This window comes from Montipora foliosa, chromosome 6 (genome assembly GCF_036669935.1).
Source record: "Montipora foliosa isolate CH-2021 chromosome 6, ASM3666993v2, whole genome shotgun sequence".
Classification (NCBI taxonomy): Eukaryota; Metazoa; Cnidaria; class Anthozoa; order Scleractinia; family Acroporidae; genus Montipora; species Montipora foliosa.
The window spans coordinates 18,740,743-18,760,742 of record NC_090874.1 but is presented as its reverse complement, the minus strand read 5'-3'; the positions used below and the strand labels follow the sequence as shown (position 1 = coordinate 18,760,742).

Genomic DNA, 20,000 nt, shown 5'->3' with positions numbered 1-20,000 from the left:
GCCACGTCATAACACGTCATATCCAAGATGGCGCTCTCCAAGTCACGAAAGTGCTTTTGTCACATTTTACCAGGGAACTGGACAAAACGGCAATTATTTTCGAATTCCTGGGGAAAAGTTTTCGTAATGTACAGAAACTTTTCCTAGACCGTACTTTCCCTTTACATTTAATTTTGGACTCCCAAAATCCTGAATTCAAGATTTTGGACATCCAAAATCTTGAATTCAGGATTTTGGGAGTAGTTAACTCTAACTCTAAGTCATAACTCTACTGAAATAACTCTATTGATAGTTAACCTCCTAATAAGGCATAGCTTGTTTTTCTTGTATGCTAATATTCACCTCTCACAATTTGAACCATTGTTTTGAGTCCAGAGGGACACGCTCTTTGTGGAATGTTTTTTAAGCCGTTCAAAAAACTCGCAGCACGTGTTTTATCGGGTCTGTGAACGCGTGGCTATCCAAAGACAGTCATAGACAGGTGCCTGTCAGGGGTCAACTTTACCCCTGAACAATCGGATCTATTTTGCCTTTTGTCACTACTTTCCACTCAGCAGTTAAAAATCTTAAACAGGTATTTATGGAACACTGAAGTCTTCTGCGGGCGGCCTACCTAAAACCTCAGATTATATCATACAAAAGAGGTGAATCTTTTAAAAAGATATGCTCGTCAGAGCAAAAATATAATTATATATAAACTAAAATCTTATAATTAAGCATACGTTAATTTTCAAGCTATTGTTATCGTTCTTGTTATTGTTATTGAAAACGTTGAAGTGGTGCACATCAAGTTCAATCATTATTTTTTCTATTTTCTGGACCAGCGACAATGTATTCATTACTTGCGACAATTTACCCGCGACCCGCGCCAATTTACCCGCGACACTCGACTGGCGCCAATTAGATTATATCTCCAAAGCAAATGGCCACGAAGATAAATATTACTCCCTCCTCCCCTCCCGAAAATTAACCATTCCATCGGGACTTTTCATGGATAAGGATCCCAGTGAAAACTTGTTAGAGACAGATCACAATTTTCAGAAATCCAAATTGCGGGAGGCAGACCGGTCGGGATTTTGTAAGCTTAACCGAGTAGATCCGAAACAACTTCGGCTGGTGAACATAGAGGGATAATGGCGATCGGGGAATGCAAGTCCCTTAGCACCATCCACTCGAACATGCTGACTTAATCCCTCTTCGCCCCCCTTATACTTCCCGGGGAGGTATTTTACCGACTGGAAAGCTGGTTATGCGGCCCGAAGAGCCACCGTGCACCTGTGACCTCGCGATACCAATGCGACGCACTAACTAACTGAGCTATGAAACTACTGACGTCGGGAGGTGGTCATTTGTGGGCTTTAGTGTTCCTGAATCAATAAACGAAATGATATATGAAATAAATCATATACTGAACTGCGGATAGATGAAAACAAGTAAATCTACGATCCTCGCAGTTATGGACGCAATTTTAGCAATTGCATAGAGAAGCCTGAAAAATAATAATCTTCATATCCAAGGTGCGCTAGTGGAATAATTGTTAATTGCTCTTTGAAGAACTTTAAAACTACAGGGAAGGACTGGGAGAAAGTGGATGCGAACGAGTGATCTTAAGAAGTTATGCATACAGGAATTGATATGTACACCAACGAACATGTGCCCATATAAGACTGTGGCGAAGCACATCGAGAGAGAATTGCTTCTACCCCGCTACATTTGTAACGATGAATAATAAATGAATAAATACATAAATAAAATATTAATCAGCGCTTATAGAAGAATCGCGTTTTCCTTCCATAATGTCCTTTTAGGCAGGTAACAAGGAAAAAGTAAAATGCGCTCCAAAGAGGTCGGATAAGAACACAAATCAAAGATCTTTACTGTTGGCTTAAATTTTGCGACATCTCTTCCACTCTAAAGGACCCGCTATTATTTTGAAAACGTTTCGAAGGTAAAAAAAAAAAAATTGTCGGGCTCAAAATATACTCGCTTTCTTTACGAAAATTTCTGGAATGCCACCTTTCAGTATTTCTTAGCGTGCCAGTATGCTCGAATCACCATTGATAAGTATACATCAATAACAAAAATAAGACGTTTATGTATCAAAGTTGTAAGAAATATTAAGAGTACCTTTGATGCACTTGTACCAAGGTCCTTCGGTCATGCTCTTTGGCCTGATAATCATCCCAGTTAAATCCAATTCTGAGTCGATTTTGTGTATTGCGAGCAATTTGTGCTTCTGCCTGATACTCTCAATATCGGCCATAAAATCTTCCTTTCCCTGGCAAGCTTAACGAGAAAACAAAAGCAATACATCAGGGGCGTAGCCAGGCGGGTCCTAGGGTGCCCGTTTACTCACCCCTTCTCCCCCCAAAAAGAAACAACTTTAAGTGAAGCTGTGATCCTCACAGTTGTGAGTGCAGTTTTAGCAATTGCATTAAGAAGCCTGACAATATCAAGACTTAAGGGGGTTTCATTCATTCATCATGGGAACATATGAATCCACAAATGACTAGCTCCCAACATAATGATTAATGACTTCACAGCTCAGTTGGTTAGAGTGTCGAATCGGCATCGCAAGATCTCGGGTTTAAACCCCGTTGAAGTCTTAAATTTTTCAGGCTTCTTTACGCAATTGCTAAAATTGCGTTCACAACTGCGCGGATCATAGCTTCACTTTATTTCATATCCGCAGTTTAATATATGATTAATTTCATATATCATTTCGTTCATTAAAACAAATGTAATCGGGAAAAAATAGGGGGCTGAGCGCATGACTGCGGTACAAAATAATCTACTTTCAATGCTCATTTGTCCGCCGGGAAAAAAATCGCCGTTGGCGTGGATAACAACAATTTAGAAGTGAGAGAAGTAAAATACATTCGCACAGTATTGTAGATCCCACATTTTCGGTGAACAGCAGTGCAAGATTCCGAAAAAGGAGGGAAAATTTTGAATTTGAGAGGGTCTATTGTACAGCGTCTCAATCACAATGTCCCAATAAAACGAAGCCAAAGTTGATCTTGTCTCGCCAAATATTGTTCACGTGGAACTTGTTCGTTGGCACAACAAAGGGTCAAAGTTGGAGAAAGCTAGCCTACCCAATAGCGCGTACGACGCCCTGAGAGAATGTGATCCTGCATTTTTTTCCGAACATACACGTGCTGCTTCGCGTTCTTTGTACGTTACCGGTGAGTTCAGCTGAGTGCGAGAGGTCCTTTAGTAGGCCTGAAGACCTATTTAGGCAATACAATGACCACAGAGAGGGAGTCGGGGCTTGCTCTGATGAACATCAATTATGAGAGAGCTAAAAACGTGGATGAAATCAGTGCCACCCGTCATCCACTCCACCTGTTGTCTGCAGACGTCTTGCATTAAGAGAGGAAATTGAAGTAATTCCAGCTAAAGAAACTCAAATTTATTGTGCAAGTGTTACCAAAAAGATACCATTGTAGCTCAAATACTTCCTGGCTAATGAAAAGAAAGTACTTAAAATTCATATCCGAATGTTCCGGGGGAGGGGTGGGGTATATGTCCCTATTCCTCCCCGACACTTTCGCCTTACGGCGCCAACCTTCCTTTTTCACTTTCAGTGGACGGCCAAGATTTTGCGATGTTAAGTGAGGGTCCCGTAGAGGCCTCCCGTAATTGATAATTTAGTAACTATACTTACGAATTTCTATTTCTGATTCCAGTGCATCCTGCATAGAGATGACGCAAGCGTTGTCTTCAGGGCTGAGGGTAATGGATCTTTGTTCTAGACTCGTCATTAAATCCTTAAAACACACTAACAGCTTTGCTCTGGACATTTCTTCCACTAATTCTTCTGTTTCTTGCTTACTAAAACAATGAACTGCTTTCATTATTCGAGACTCCAAACTATGGATTTTGTTCATAAGTGCGTTGTCTCTGTTCCTCTTCGACACACTATACATGGCATCAAGGAACTTCAAAAAGATAACTTGATTTTGCCGCTTGATTATCTCCTCAGAAATTACACGACCCTCCGTGATTGCCTGTACGATTTCATGAGCATTGTTTCTAAATTCCCTGATTTCTCGAGCTTGGTTTAAAATCGTGTTGATCTGCCCACTGTCAGCTACATCTGAGATGAGAAATTGGCGCTTGACAGAGTCAAAATCAGCAAGACTCTGCTTGATGATCTTCCCATACCTTCGACTCGATAGAATCAGCTTACTGCACTTTGGGCATCTTTTGTGTTTGATCTCGACATCGCCGTTTTGCCCTTCCTCGGCCTCTCTCTGATCCATGAGCCTATCCATTGCATTAACTTCAAACACATGGCCACAGTCTACTAGCTCCACGAACATCGCTCGAGGGTCACACCCCTTGAAGCAGTCAGCGTCTTCATTGCAAACTCGGCACAGTTTAAGGCATTTCTCGCCACAAACACCGACACATAAGTGGCCGCACGGTAATTTCATCTCGCATGGTTCGTCGCATCTCGGTCTGTTACATGGATCACTGCAAGGATTTGTGCATTTGTGATGTGGACACTGCCAGCTGCACTCTTCTTTGCAAGGTTCACAAGGATCACCACAATTTCTATTGCAAATACGGTGATCACAGTAATTCTCACATTTCTCAGAACAAGGTGGACAGACCCGTGAACAGTCTGCCGTACATGTATGGCCGCAAACAAGGACGCGATCACATTTGGAATCGCAAGGTAAATGGAGGCGGCCCTGTTGGCATCGGTGACAATCACCTGTGGATCAGTAAAAATAATTGTATCGTGGAATTTAATCGCATCAAAGTATACGATTATTGTCAAGCGTATGGAACCAAGCCAATCTTTTTTTGATACTTAGATTGATGAGTTTAATTTCTTAGGAATCTCGGGGAAATTTCACCAGGAGCGTACAGCTGTCACCGTGATGGCATTTTGCCCAGACTAAGCCACAAGACAAGTTTATGTAAGAATTATGCTCGGCTGGAAGGGTTTGGCGTCCACTTCCGATTGTACTTCCTACTTCCACCTCTGTGATCATTGTTTGGGCGGGATTTTAATCAATCTCAATCTGACTCCAAGACTTTTTTCCGGGTAGTGTAACGTGAAGTGCTAGATTTCTATCCGGGTACTCCGGTTTTCCTTCCCACACTAAAGTCGAGTCCCAGCTAATTACACCTGGCTGCGGTGTTGTGCTCCGAGATCTTACACGGACCGTATAGTTGTCTCCAGAGGCGCCGCGCCTTATCTATGCGTTCGGCCCATTAATAAAAAAATATCTCGTTGACCTGCGCCCATGGCAATTCAGTCCCTACTTGACTGCAAGGAAGGGAGATTAGCAGGGCCTGTTTAATTAGTTTAGATGAGATTACCTGGGGATATCCGGAAAATACTCGAATGCTCATAGGTTTGGACCAAGAACCTTCCGATTACCAGCTAAGTTTAATTAATTCGCTTTGAAATACAAGGGGCTCGTGGGAGCTAGACCAGTATTACTTGGTTCAGACAGGAGCCCATGACTAGGGACGTACAACTTCATTGTATTTGTGGAATGGCGTTTTCACAGACCGAGTTATTTTTAGATTGATTTACCTGCGAAACCAGATATTTCCAGGTAACCACAACTGAAATCTTGAATGAGCAATTATTACCCATGGGATTAAGAATGGTCACTCGTGCAAGCCCGCCAATTCTTACTTAATGCGATGTCTATAATTCTGCGGAATTCATCTTTAAGGGACAACGGCCAAACTACGTTTTGGCTTCCATAAATCAAACTTCCGATGCCAACCACAGATGACGAAATCAATTGATGTGTGACAAAACTAACATTCGTGCATTCGAACTCGACACCGATTGAATCTGAGTGTACGAATCTTTTTACTGAACAATTTCCAAAAACATATCATGATGGTGCTCGAGCTGTAAACTAAACAAAAACTCCAATTTACTTTCCGGAAGAGGAGTCGATATTCCCGGCTATGTTCGGAAATTTGATTGACGGAAGCCAAAACACAGTTTGGCGCTTAGCGCTTGAAGGTGAGATTCCGCAGAATTATAAAAAAATGCAGTAAGAACTCGTCTAATATAGCTTGATCTGTGAAAATGTGAATTGGAGTTGCAAGCTCCTGGTTCAGGTGATTACCGACTGAAATTATCGAGACATGGCACTTTTGCAAGTTGATAAAAGGAGATGGCCAATACTACTTACCGATGCATCGGTGGCCACATTGTAATTTACTCCTACAAGGCCTTTTGCAGTTGATGTCACTTGGCTTTAAATAACATGGTACACGACTGACGTGACCGCAAATCGTTGCTTCCTTTGAAACATCCTTCCTGCATTTAAAGCCAGCAGGATCTACGGAACACGGGACGTTTTGCTCATGTTCACAACCTGGAATGATCTTTTTGACTCTTACTTCGCAAGGACCACATGCATCGCCGCAGCATTTTGGGCATTTGTGCCCAAGAGCACATATAATTTTAGAACAAGGATGTTGGCAACGGAATTTGCCTTCATGTTCGCGATCAATGAGATGACACACAAATGTACAAGTATGACCGCATTCTAGCTCTTTTCCACACGGCTTCATGCACCCTCCCTCTGGGGCACCGTCAAAATCTTCAGCTCTCGATGCCCTTATGACATTTCTGGGATGATTCTGGCAGGTCAGCTTCAACTCTCTTCCAATTGTTCCCTGTTCTCGCATGTCTTCAAAGATATTTTTCCACAAGGGGCTTTCACGGGCCAAGAGTGTTGCGTTCCCGATGATAAAGAAGCCTTTCCGAGCTCGGGATAAAGCGACGCAGACCCTGTTAGCGATCTTTAGAAACCCGCTTCTGTCACTACGCACGAGTGATAACAGAATGATGTCATTCTCTTCCCCTTGAAAGTTGTCCACCACCGTAACACGAACTCCTTCAAATAAATCTCTTTTTGATGACATTTCGCGTTTCAGCTTAGAGAGCTGTCCAGTGTAGGCTGCTAGAATGGTTATCTGTCCCTGTGAGTAGCCTTGTTGGATGAGGTAACGGCATAGCGCCGTCATAAATTTAGCTTCGTGAACATTAGATCTGCTTTTTCCCTCAGCAACGAAATCCTGCGAAAGTGAAATGAAAGGCACAGAATCAGATTGGTGACCAGTAAAAAACAGCACAGCCCATTAACTGTTATTGCGGCACCTTTCACATACAAACTGGAAACCAACAAACTGGATCGAAGGTGAGTGATTAACTCTCTCCGCTACAGTGATTGATCGAATTATAAGCTCACAAGAAAAGACGCGGTAAAAATATGCAGCAACGCAAAAAGGCGCATTGTCCTTCGGCAGATACTTTGTCACTAGTGTACTTTTTTAAGGCAATCTTATTTACTGAAAGACAATTAACTAGATACAGGATCCGATCGCGTACATAAATCCATGTTCAATTGAATTAAAGAGTTTATGAAACTATCAATATTATTCTTTACAACCATTGTACAGAATTTCAGTCAAGGCTTATTTAGAAACCCGTCTTAAAAAAAGTAAAGCATTGCAGGACGTAGACCAATCATTTTTACTTCACTTGTGAGATGATTTACCTCTTGCTCGTTGTGTTCCACGAAAAACAGGTTCCGCTCCACCCCTTTTATGCTCTCAAACGACAAAACAGAATCGTGGTTTTCTAATTTTGGGTCTACGTAAATATGGTCTAGCATCTTGGCGATTTCCGGCCGCATTCGGTGCTGTAGACACAGCCTCGCAAATTCCAACCCGTTCTTTATCATTCGTTCAAACAGAGATACATCAAAGTTGAAATTGATCTGAAGATCGTAGACCGTAGGATTGGGACGCAATTGCTGATGGTCACCAATCAGAATCAAGTGTTTACATCCCGGAGTCAGTGATGTAATGATATGAGCCTCCAACACTTCGGCGGCCTCCTCTACGATTGTTATTGCTGGCTGTATTTCCTGTAACACGTTTTGATAGCGTGCTGCACCTAATCGGGAAAAAAAAGCCCGAAAGGATCCCCCATTAGCAGAATGTATTGGGGGTTTTCACTTGACGTCACGGCAGCCATGTCTGTGTACAGAAACAATGCCGTAAAATGTCTTCTGGGAATTTGACTCTATTATTATGCAAAAACCTGTGGAACCATTTTCTATTTTTTGTACACCAACATGGCCGTCTCGTCACATGGATAAAATCCAAGGATTGTTATAAGAGTGAATTAGATAAGAGTGTTGTTATGGCATGGGTGGGCTCCCCATCACAGTCACAAATGAGCTTGGCATTGGACACACTTTGAGACTGTCGTCAGCTCTGGCGGAGACGTACTATTTCAAAAACGAGTGCGAGGATTCATCAGGTTTCCAAACGTGAGAAAACATTTGAAGCCACGAGGCCGCAAGCCGCGTGGTTTTATTGTTATCAAGCGTTTGGGAATCTGATGAAACCCGAAGCACGAGGTTTTGAAAATTACTTCTCTAAAGAAACAATACAAAATTATGCAGTGTTGTATTTTTCCCATTAACTTTAAAATGCCTTGTATGTGTGATTTGTTGTATTCAATCGGTCTTCATTGTATTTGTAAGCACTTGGTTATAATTATCCAATAGTTGCACCAAATACGTATTCCAAAAGCGTTGTGAACTTGATCGTGAAGCGATTTACATAGCTGTCATGCTATGGCCGAAGGAAGGTTTCGCTTCCCGAAAACAATCGAGGAAGAAGAACTTTGAGTAGAGAGAGTAGTACCCAGTACCGAAGTCTACCAAATATAAAAATAAGTGGACAGTAGGCATTTGTGAGGATTCGCTACGAGTGCGAAGTGTCAAGCTTCCTATAGTCGAAGTTGGTGGAGTTTTTAAAGAGTATGATTCATGTTAAGCTTTGTTAGAGTAAGCTATGAATATGCAGATTAAGAAAAAATTTATCACTAGTGATTTTTAACTGGTGTTTCATTGAGTTTTACAGTCATCCACCTGACCCGAATGGGGCACTCTGGTTGGCTTATAACACCATGAATTATTAATGAGCTTAAGAAAGAAAGCTAGCCTCTATGTGGGACACAATTCCGGGAAAAGAAAAATTAACGAACAAGCGATATTTTGCGTTCACGGAGTTGCAACTTCTGACGTGACTATCAGCCAAAGGTTGGGGTACCTATGAAAGAAAAGAGGTGCAAGCCTATTTCAATAAGCATCACGAAATCAAGAGGGCTTCTCTGGGAATACAGACAATAAACGTGGCAAAGTGTCCTGTAAACTCTGCTCCTCAAGATACAAAGCTGCATATACCGAAATCTAATAATTGCCAATAGGTAAGAAAAGCTTAGAATTTTTTCGTAGGTACTTCTCACATTCATTAATAATTCATCACTCAAGTCCACCAATCACAGAATGTATACCACTTCACGTGGATGTGTTTTGATACGCAATAAAAGAGTAGATGAAAATGTATTTGAGTGCGGTATCCAAATCTCTTGTAATTTTGGAGAGCGTTTTTATCGCACTCTGCAGCTATTTTTTATGTAAGTTAAAGTCGAAACCGGAAACAATAGTCAGCCACTTGTACGACAAGCTATACCAAAAACTCGTTCATCGTATTTCATTAGTGATTCCAAACACCTTGAAACCATTGCCGAAGATGTTCTTAAAATTATTTTTCCTTTGTACCATACATTCAGAGCACTGTGGCGCATATCCAACGTGACACGGGGATCGTTGAAAGTTCAGGCTTTTGTAGGCAACCAAAGGCTTCCAATGTTACTTACACAACTTGCTTCTTGAACTATTTGTGCTCAAATTATCAGTTACAACTGGTTGCAAAATTGATAAGACACTCCCGTTGAAAAAACACCTTTTCTAGCTTCCAATACTCGACGTATCCAACCTTTCCCACTTCCCCCCTCGCTCTCCCCCTTTTAAGTTATCAGCATTTTTTTGTATTGCTAGCAACATTGATAAGGGGGGAGGAGGCTGCAGTGTGGGAGATAATAAGAAAATTACTAACGCCCCAATCCACTAATTTTGCTACTTGTTGTAGCTATATAGAGTGTGTGTTTATTCGGCTTATGTTCTGTTGAACGATAAACCAGGCCTTGGAAATTGTCCTTCGATGAAATCATCACTGCTGGCGGTACTTCATCCTGCGAAACTTGAACACACCATTCTAGACGGAAGTACCAGGTCTGCATATGCATAGCGATTAAAGGCAACGCACGCTGTTCCATATACCAATCATTACGAAGATGCGTTACTCTTCTTCGTGCAGTGCACTTCAATGCGTGATGTAACTGTTGTTATGGTAGCTCTTTTTTGTCTGCTTAATTAATTCGTATTGTCCAGACCAAATTTCAAATGTGACCAGACAACTTATCATGTTAGCTCATCCACTTGCCACTTGCACTTGTATTACAGAGGAACAGAGTTTTGACTTCGTTAGAGGTGAGGAAAAGGAGGCAAACAAGAAACTCATAGGGGCCTGGCATAGAACTATGAGCTCGAGCAGGTCGAGGAAATTGAGGTTAGAAAGGGAACTTTGGCAAAAGAAATGCTGCGTTTTGGGGAAAAACAATAAAAAAGAGAGAAGTACATATTATTAAGCGTATATTCGACGCGCTCGGGTATTTGCAATTTTCTAAAAGCAGGATCTGATCATGACGACCCACTGCTAAAAGATATGGCAAGAATGTAGAAATAATTAATTCTACATGCATGATTAAGGAGAGACCTCTCAAAATCACACACCTGTGGTTGTCATGCCGATGACATCTGCGTTATTGAGGATATACAGGTCTTCTTCTTCCTTTAAACGTTTTAGGTTACTGGCCTCTGCTTCAAAGGTTTCTTGCAACTCGGTGATACTTCTGTGACAATTCTCCAAAGCATCGTTGACCCATCTCCGATATAGGCGCCAGCGGTCTTCCATAACCAAATTCCATACATCATCAACCTAAAATGAGATTCATGCAGTTCAATGATTGCAATTAACAACATCTTGATCTGATGTTAACAGAAAGAGAAAAATTGTAAATTACAGCTTTCATTCCTTGTCTCTTATTTAATTAAGCGACGATGATTTTTTCCGCAAAGGAACCGGCATCAAAAATTGGTCAATAATGCGTCCGACCTCAGAATGTGCGTGTGATGAGGACAGGGATGGCTAATATGAAGCTCTCTCTCTCACTGTCTTAAGTTTCGAGTCGAGAAGAAACGAAGCTACTACTAAAGACATGCATAAGATCAGAAATGATAACTGCCACCACCTACACAACAGAGCTGCTGTTACCAAAAATTAGAAAACAGTCCTAAGAAAATACGCGCGCTGATTGGTTAAAAATCGTGTTTCTATTACTCGATGGAGACAAAGAACTAGCGCGAGCTGTTGACGTAGTGATGGCGCAAACAAAGAGAAGTTACATTTTGAAAATTAGAGTTAACAAGTTGTTTTCCTTTTTCTCGAAAAAGCTGTGGAAACACTCGTCTGCGGCTCGTGTTCCCACAGCATTTTTCGTTCTCCCAAACTTTCACTCGTGTTTCTATAACTCGATATAGACACGGTACATGTTTTCTATTTCTTAATTGTGACGACTACTTATGGAGGCTTGAAAGGGTTTTCAGCTTAGCGCGCGCGCGTAAGCGACACACGCAATTCTAAAAGCTGCTAGTGTCAGCTCATGATTCAAAATGGGTCACCAGAAAATAAACAAATACATCTACATCTACATCTACATGTAGATGTAGATGTACGCTAATTTCGATCACCTTTCTTCTAATTCATATATATGTGGAATATAAACAGACATCTCCTATTCACGAAAACTACGAAAATTGTACAAAAACGGTTTAATGGTCCCTTAAATCCGTTTGTGTTGGCCTGTAGCTCCACTCGCGCGTGCACTCGAATGATTGGGTGACGCATGCGTAAATGTTGATCTTGTAACCCCCTCATTTTTCCTAAATTGGCAACTTTAATCGCTTATATTTCTGCTTCCGGACGGTGAATTTTGATTTTATTTTTTGCATGTTAGCTTAGATTAATTTAAAACGTTTGTCTTTCAAATTTAAAGTTCTTTTATTGAAAAAAAAAATTAGAGACATTTCAAAAAAGTGATTTTTTCTGAAAAACTGACCTAAAGATTTTGTTGAATTTTAAATATTTTAGAGATTATTTCTAACATTATCTGGTAACGCTGAATGGGAAGATTTCACCGTCCCGTTTTTTCAAAAAAGACAATATACAGTATCTTGATTTTAAGGCTCAAAGAAATGCCTTATATCGTTGTCATAGTAACGTTACTTTGGAGAAAAATGTGATGTGAGAAATCTATGATGGGCACTTAATACTCTCGCCAAATTTCGTCTTAATATGACTACCTTGACCGTAAGTAAGGACGGAATAGGTTTATTTGTTTGAAAAAAGAAGAAACTATAATTTCGAGCTTCCTTAAGAACAAATTGTCGGAAATTAGTTCCCATTTCAGGGATAAATAGACAAAAGAACAGCTTTTTACCCAGGTCTAGGGCATTATAACATAACTAAGCACCCATTTTAGGTGATAAATTTTGTTATTACCATTTTACCAATTTGTAATTCCATAATTGTACATTTCTTTTAACATGGTCAAATGAAGGTGTTATTATCATCATTATCATTATCATTGATCAAAAACGATTTCTTAAAACATAAGCAAGCGAATATTAACGTTAAAAGCCCACGTTTCGGCGTCATCATGACACCATTCGCAATGCAAAGTGAGTAAGTAATGCGAATAATTGATTTCTATAGTCACTGCGAATTAGCATAATAACAAAGGATCACAAGTTCTTAAAGTGAATACCTTTGCGCGAATCGAGTCCGTTTACACGTTTAGGGATAGTTTAAGTTTTCTTATAAAAAGCATCTCATTAATTAGGCAATCAAAGTTGTTACTGAGAACATTTAGTAAGCACGTGAAATTTTTCTTTAAGACAAGGTGATACATTCGTAAACATTATTTTAGCGAACATAACTCGAATGTACCACCTTGCCTTTTAGAACAATTTCACGTGCTTACTATTTGATCCAACGCACGTTCATGGAGTAATCGTTTAATATCCGTCCTGTGATTTTACACCGCGTGACTAAAAGCGCGCGAAAATTAATGGGTGGGTTTTAAACCTTAATACAACTGAACATGTTCAACAACGCAGATCTTTTACGTTTCAACACCTCACCTTAAAAGCTTCTTCTTCACTCATTAAGTCCTCTTTTCCAAGTTCTCTCCGAATAATTTTCTTAATCTTCTGCCTTACCCGGGAGCGATTTTGGAATTTCCAACCACCTAATTGTGGGCCTTCATACACGCTTTTCGCTATCTGCATTAGCTCAAGGTTGTCTGCTAATACATCCTCGGCTAAAACCTGCTCCTCTTCCCTTGGTCTGTCGTTAAACCTAATAACGTCATCGTCACTGTCCAGAATCCTTTGATCCTGCATGACGTATGCCTCAAATCTGACGTCAGGTACTCTTTGGGCTTTCCCTGATGTATCTACTTCCGATTCTTCTTCATCATCAAAACCTTCAGATGCGATGATGCTTTTGTCCAATTCGTCTTTAGCAGCTGTGCCAAACATCTCCATATTAGGCTTGCACTCTCCTATTCAAATGCAAGTTGTTGTAGAGAATGTTAAAGGATGAGATTCAACATACATTGGAAACTGAAAAAGCCTGAACAAAACAAGTTTTTCAGAATCAGATCGTCTTTTGCATGACATTTTTTTTTTTAGATCCGACATTTTTAAAGGATGCCTTAAAAACAAGCTCATGTATCTTTGGCCTGGCTTTTAAGACTTTTCATGCAAGAACATGATCATTTTTCTTCATGTAAAAATACTCACTGGTTTGAGAAATACATCCAACTGCTCGAATATTTTCAATCCCCAGCGCTTCGGAATAGATATGCAGATGAGATATTCTTCCTGTAAAGAAAGTATTTTGCCAAGGATTTGCTACCGCTCCAATTCGAATAGGGAATTGCGTAGCCAAGTAAAAATTCTCGCCGATGAAGATGGCTTCCACTTCATTTCCATTGTGCCAAAGGCGCACCACTCCCGACCCATGATCGTACGACACCCCAATGTAATTCCACATATTGATCTGTAAAACGGTTCTTCTGATGGGGAGAGCTACTGCTAAGTCTCTTCGCACGAACCAAGCTGTTAATGTCCCAATCCCGTTGTTGAATCCGGCTTGTTCACACCATATTTGTAAGCCAAAGCCATGTACCTCATAGCATATTATTGGCCCACAACCTCCAGTAGGATAAACAAACGCTAGTATGGTGATGGATCTTCCAGCATCCGCGTAGCCACATTCAAAATTTGGAATTTCGATGAAAGAGTTAAAGTGCCCACAAAGTTCAATAGAGCCTCCCGGTGAACCATCCGCACCTGGTGCAAGTCGGAGATCAGAGGACATAAAGGCCAATGGTTGTTTCGAAAAATACTCCATGTTCAAGCATGCTTGGTTAAAGGGAAACATGAGAAGAGGTTTGCCAAAGACTGTTAATAAGAGAATAGAAACACAGAATAAGATGGCCTATTTAACTCCAGACCTATAGATCTGAAATGAACTACAACTACACCTTCATAAATAGCCTGCAAAGCAGGGCTGGCGTATTTTTGTTTTGGAAAGAATTATCGGCTGACATTTTGAACAGCGAGACTCACAGAGGGATGAGTGAGAGAAGGACAGTCCCTTCGTCCCTATCCTCTTCCAGCTGTGTGCTTTTCGAAATGGCGGAAACACAAGCAAATTTTTAAGGGGAACAACCGCCAAGATGCAACCTGATGCGTCAGAACTTCCTAAATTCCCAAAATATGCGCGCAAATGCATTCCCAAATTGTATATGAAATATAAAGAAACACAAGCAAGGCGCGTTTTCAACTTTACCTCCTTCGTAAGGATCGGGTGGTTCCACAGGGACCCCAAGCCAGTGGGACATTACAGATTTACTTCCCTCCATTCTGCTTTTCAAGTTTTGATAATGCCGTTGAGTCCAGCTTGTGGAAAACCTAAGATCTTCTTCATTGATGATATTTGTTGTCAGCCTTTCTATCATTTCGCTGTGACTGTGAAATTCTCGCGAAAGTCTTTCCATCGTGTCTTTGACCGTTTTAAATCTTTGCATGAGACCTCTTGGCATCTTCCTCTAAGTTTATCCGAAAAAATTGTAGAAAGTCTTATTAACATATGTGCAAGGGCCGGGCTGTTCTTAGATGTGATAATTTTCAACAAAATAAATATTTCTTTAATTAAGAATTGATAAAGCAACGGCAGTCAAAAAGACCAATTCAATTGCTTTCAAGTATTTTAATCACTCCTTTTTTCTTTGGATTAATTACTTTTTTTCTTCAGAAACAACAGGCCTTGTCACGGTCTTTGACGCAATATTGGTTGGGGGGGGCAAACGCGGCTTAAATTACAGTGAATGCATGAGAATTTTGCCGACTTTGAACCATTGTAAATCCTTTTAGGTCTGACGGTTGTGAAAAGCTAGAATAGAGATCTTAACAGTAGACGGCGTCCTCTATCGCAGGGAAACGTGGTCGAAGACGGGGTTCGTGGCGCCAAAATTGAAGTCAAGCTTCCGCGGGAGGACGACCGTCCTTTCTGTTAATGACAGTAAACATGACCGGATTTCAAGAGGTCAGAGACGTGCTTTTCTTAAGATTTGAACAAGGATACATTTTTGAAGAAGGACTACTTCTCTTGCTTGAAGAATACACCTCCAAAAATTCAGGTTTTACCTACAACGAGAACGATCCCTTTGCCTTTGACAGGATTCAAGAGCCCGAGTGTAAGTACAAGTCTCGCATCGAGAAAAGCGACATCCCACTCCTGGCTAACATTCTTCAATTACCTCAGGTCTTCAGATGCTCCCAGAGAACTGTTGCTTCTAAAATTGAAGGGCGCTTTGCATGCTTCTAAAAGGGACAGAATACCCTTGTCGCTACAACGTTTTGGCTGACCGGTTCCCGAAATCTCCATGATAACAAATGCTGTTGTAAATTGTTTTATAAAGACTACGGTGCTTAACTTTTTCCTGTACTTGATCGAGATAATTCCATAGCGATCCCGTACAGCACGTTTGGTCACTGTAGATGTCGGTGTATCATAGCTACACAAGGTATCAGCGATTTGCTGCTATACTTAGATTCGCTGAAGTGTTTTTTTAATCGTTGACTTAGATATGACTTGCTCGAATTTCAGAAGCCAAACATAGATAGTGTTTTTCGGTCCACTCCATTTCCAAACCTGTACAATAAATTACTTATTGTACACTGCTTGCTCACTGCTTGCAGTTTGAGCACTCTTGTGACTCCACAATGCAATCCAACAATGAGTAACCGTACATCCTGTGCCCAAGTTCAGGAGTTGCCATAAAGCCATTATGGTAACAACCGGGAGGGCACATTGTATACATATTGTATATTACGCTCACTGTTCATACAGTTTGAGCACTCTCTGGATTGGGTGGAGAGCCTCATAATAGGTGTTCACTATTGGCATAATGCTTCGCTCACTGCCTGCAGTTTGAGCACTCTTGTGACTCCACAATGCAATCCAACAATGTGTAACCGTACATCCTGTGCCCAAGTTCAGGAGTTGCCATAAAGCCATTATGGTAACAACCGGGAGGGCACATTGTATACATATTGTATATATATATAACTGCAGACAGTATTGTTTCGGCCTTCTGGGCCTCATATATATATATATATATATATATATATATATTTTTTTTTTTTTTAAGAATAAATGTTTGAAAGAAAATTTGCCCTGAGCGGGATTTGAACCCACGTCCCCCCATTACTAGTCGGGTGTGATCACCACTACACCACCAGGACAACCATGCTGGCAACACAGCCATCGAAGAGGTGATTTACGTGGTTAAGGCGTGGGCCTCCCGGGAAATTTTCTTTCAAGGTGACAAGGTAGGGGAGCCTATAACTTCACTTGAAACCCAACTAAGGATCAAGTTAATGATGCACGACCGTAGTCAACTTAGCGGATGACAAGGATCCTTCCTTGTCATCCGCTAAGTTGACTACGGTCGTGCATCATTAACTTGATCCTTAGTTGGGTTTCAAGTGAAGTTATAGGCTCCCCTACCTTGTCACCTTGAAAGAAAATTTCCCGGGAGGCCCACGCCTTAACCACGTAAATCACCTCTTCGATGGCTGTGTTGCCAGCATGGTTGTCCTGGTGGTGTAGTGGTGATCACACCCGACTAGTAATGGGGGGACGTGGGTTCAAATCCCGCTCAGGGCAAATTTTCTTTCAAACATTTATTCTTAAAAATTGATTATTTGGGGTGTGCATTGTCAGGGTTTCTCTCCTACATTTTCTCTCTCTCTCTCTCTCTCTATATATATATATATATATTCAAAATATCGTACCTAAATGTTTTCAGAGACGGACGTTCTGGAGAGAACCTTGAACATGCTGTTCTGGCGTCCGCGCTGCCATAGACATACGTGATGACATGCGCAGTAGGAAAAACAAATTTGCTAGTAACTTCAGGCCGCAGTCCATGGCTCACGAACGTCTGCTGCTTAAGGAGGCTCGAAAGGGTTTTTCGTTGCTTTAGTGTTTGTGAAACGATGAAAGATACCAAAGAAGGATATTCCATAGTGTAGGCAAGCTATATATATCTTTGCGACTCTCTTGTTGGGTAATACTTCAAGGGCACTTATGAAGTCATATCGTTTACCATTGCAACACGCCAGGTCCACACAAAAGGCCCTCTAAATTTCAGTTTTTGAAAATTATCTGACAAACTAAGTCGGTCACCTACCGTTTTTATTTCTTTGTTGAAAAGCTCCCTAAATTCTTTAACTTCTTAGAGTGTATGACAAAAAGTTATTCGGTAGAATTTAAGATACATTGAAAAAAGGCGTTTTATAGTTTACAGTAAATTGTACTTGATAACTTTCCCCGAGACTTTTTTATTTGAAATGCCATCGTGAATGATACGTACATGCAAAAAATCAAGATAGGTCATCAGGAAAAATTTCGAGATAAAGACAATTTTTTTCCGCGGGATTTATTTTCAGTTTGCGCGATTTTACGCCGTATTTTCACTTCCGGTGTGTTGCGCACGATCGTTTTGATATAAATTTGATTCATTCAGAATTTTTCATTCAGCTGACGTGGTCACTGACGTGTGTTTCGTAGTTATGGCGTGTGTAGGTTACGTGCGCGCACAGCTAAAAACCCTTTCGAGCCTCCTTCGGTCTTGTGCAATGATCTAATCTTCCTTTGAGTGAATGATATTAATAAAATGACTTAAAATGTTTTAATTTTTTTTAAATATGCCGCTTTGTAGCGGAGTTATGGAGGTTTGAATACGGCCAAAATCCCATACATTCACTGTGCGTTCGCCTCCCAACCCCCCCCCCCCCCAACCAATATGGCGCCAGAAACCGTCACAAGGTCTATACACAAACAGTAAGCATCATACACAAAAGCTTCCTTTGAAATTATATTTTACTTGATGACGTTTCGTACGCTTCTATATACATCCTCAGCACTGACGGATATTATATATATGCACGATTACTATCTTATTAACTTTTAATTAAGTAACTGTAGAGGAGACAAAAAAACAAACAAACAAACAGCAAAAACACAATAAAGAAGCAGTTCAGTTTCACTGCTGACACATTAATTAATTTAAGGACAGCTTTAAATCTTTGATCAACAGTGTTTCCTTAATTTTACAGTGTGTCAGACCGTCATCTAAAAAATAATTTCAAAGGATGTATTTATGTCTGATGTTTGTATATGTCGCCGCTGTTTGTTTACAGTATTTTAAGTCTTCCAGTTAAAACAGCATGTTTGGTCCCTTTTACCTAGGTAAACGGAACGATCCTCAAAGTGCTTTGCAGGGCACATTATTTTCTCAGTCAATACACCTTAATGATGCGGCACATGCGCATATTTTTTTTAAGCGTAACGTTGGTAAAATTTTCATCTATTGGGAAAAAAAACTCAGATCACTGCGCAGTCAACATTTTCTGTTTGCAACCTCATGTATGTTTGTATGTAAATGATAAAACTGGAGCGGAGCCGGGCAACATATACATGATATGTGCGTGTTTTTCTTTAATTTTGCAATGAAAATGACCAAGAAATATTCATTGATCCGGCAGTTATCCGTCCTAAACCCTTGCCCATAAGCATCGCAACGGAAAATACAAAAGAGTACAGTAACACGAAACAGAAAATGTAGAAGAAAGTCTTAAGTTACATCTTTCAGCATCCTTTGTTTGGTATTCCGAAGACTGCAATTTTTCATCTCTTCACTTTGGCTTCGTCCTCCGACCCGAACAATTCCTTTCTCATGAAATGCGTAGATTTCCTCCAGAAATTGATCAAGGGCGTGGTTAGTGTAACAAACAACAAGGATCGGTCCCCTACGTGACCTTTCACGCCACGCCCTCTTGTTGTGCAATAGAATTTTGGCAATCTGTTGAAGAGATTACAAATAATAGTATACTCTAACCACATTGGAGCAACTAAACTAATATTGCAATCACAAGACAGAGCAACAGAAGCGGGCATCTCGTTTATTTATACATGATATTTGGAGTGTTACAAAATCATAGCACAGAGGGAAACAAACAACGTCGTACAAGCCAAAAACTAAAAGGCCCGTGCAAACAACTTCAACGTTTGCTTCAACATTGTTGACTGCTGGGGTGGGAAAACGGTTTCAACACATCACCAACATTTGATTCCAATGATTCTCTTGACCAGCGCCACGGATTTCGATCTCCATGTCAATCTGTGGCGCTGACCAAGAGGATCGCAGTTCTGGGAACGAGAATGGATACGTTATCAAGGGACCGATCAGTGCGCAGGCGCATACCCAACAATGTTGAATGAGAGGTGCATACGGCTTCAGCTTCATTCAACATTCGCGATGACAAAAGAAATGTTGAATGGTTGTTGAAGCAAAGTTTAAACGCTTTTAAACTCATTCAACATGATTC

At 40.7% G+C, this 20,000-nt stretch overlaps 1 protein-coding gene across 3 annotated transcripts in view; it reads right to left on the bottom strand.

The window, feature by feature from the left end:
- The window catches only part of LOC138006879 (NFX1-type zinc finger-containing protein 1-like), a 44,838-nt gene that overhangs the window by 4,385 nt on the left and 20,453 nt on the right, over nucleotides 1-20,000 (bottom strand). For all 3 annotated transcript variants that reach the window (XM_068853490.1, XM_068853488.1, XM_068853489.1), the window contains 9 exons: nucleotides 19,256-19,474; nucleotides 14,893-15,151; nucleotides 13,839-14,501; nucleotides 13,176-13,597; nucleotides 10,707-10,911; nucleotides 7,554-7,954; nucleotides 6,180-7,071; nucleotides 3,671-4,726; nucleotides 2,128-2,286 (listed from right to left, as the gene is read on the bottom strand). In XM_068853490.1, the coding sequence (XP_068709591.1) occupies nucleotides 2,128-2,286; nucleotides 3,671-4,726; nucleotides 6,180-7,071; nucleotides 7,554-7,954; nucleotides 10,707-10,911; nucleotides 13,176-13,597; nucleotides 13,839-14,501; nucleotides 14,893-15,151; nucleotides 19,256-19,474 (4,276 nt within the window). The remainder of the gene's footprint in view (nucleotides 1-2,127; nucleotides 2,287-3,670; nucleotides 4,727-6,179; nucleotides 7,072-7,553; nucleotides 7,955-10,706; nucleotides 10,912-13,175; nucleotides 13,598-13,838; nucleotides 14,502-14,892; nucleotides 15,152-19,255; nucleotides 19,475-20,000) is intronic.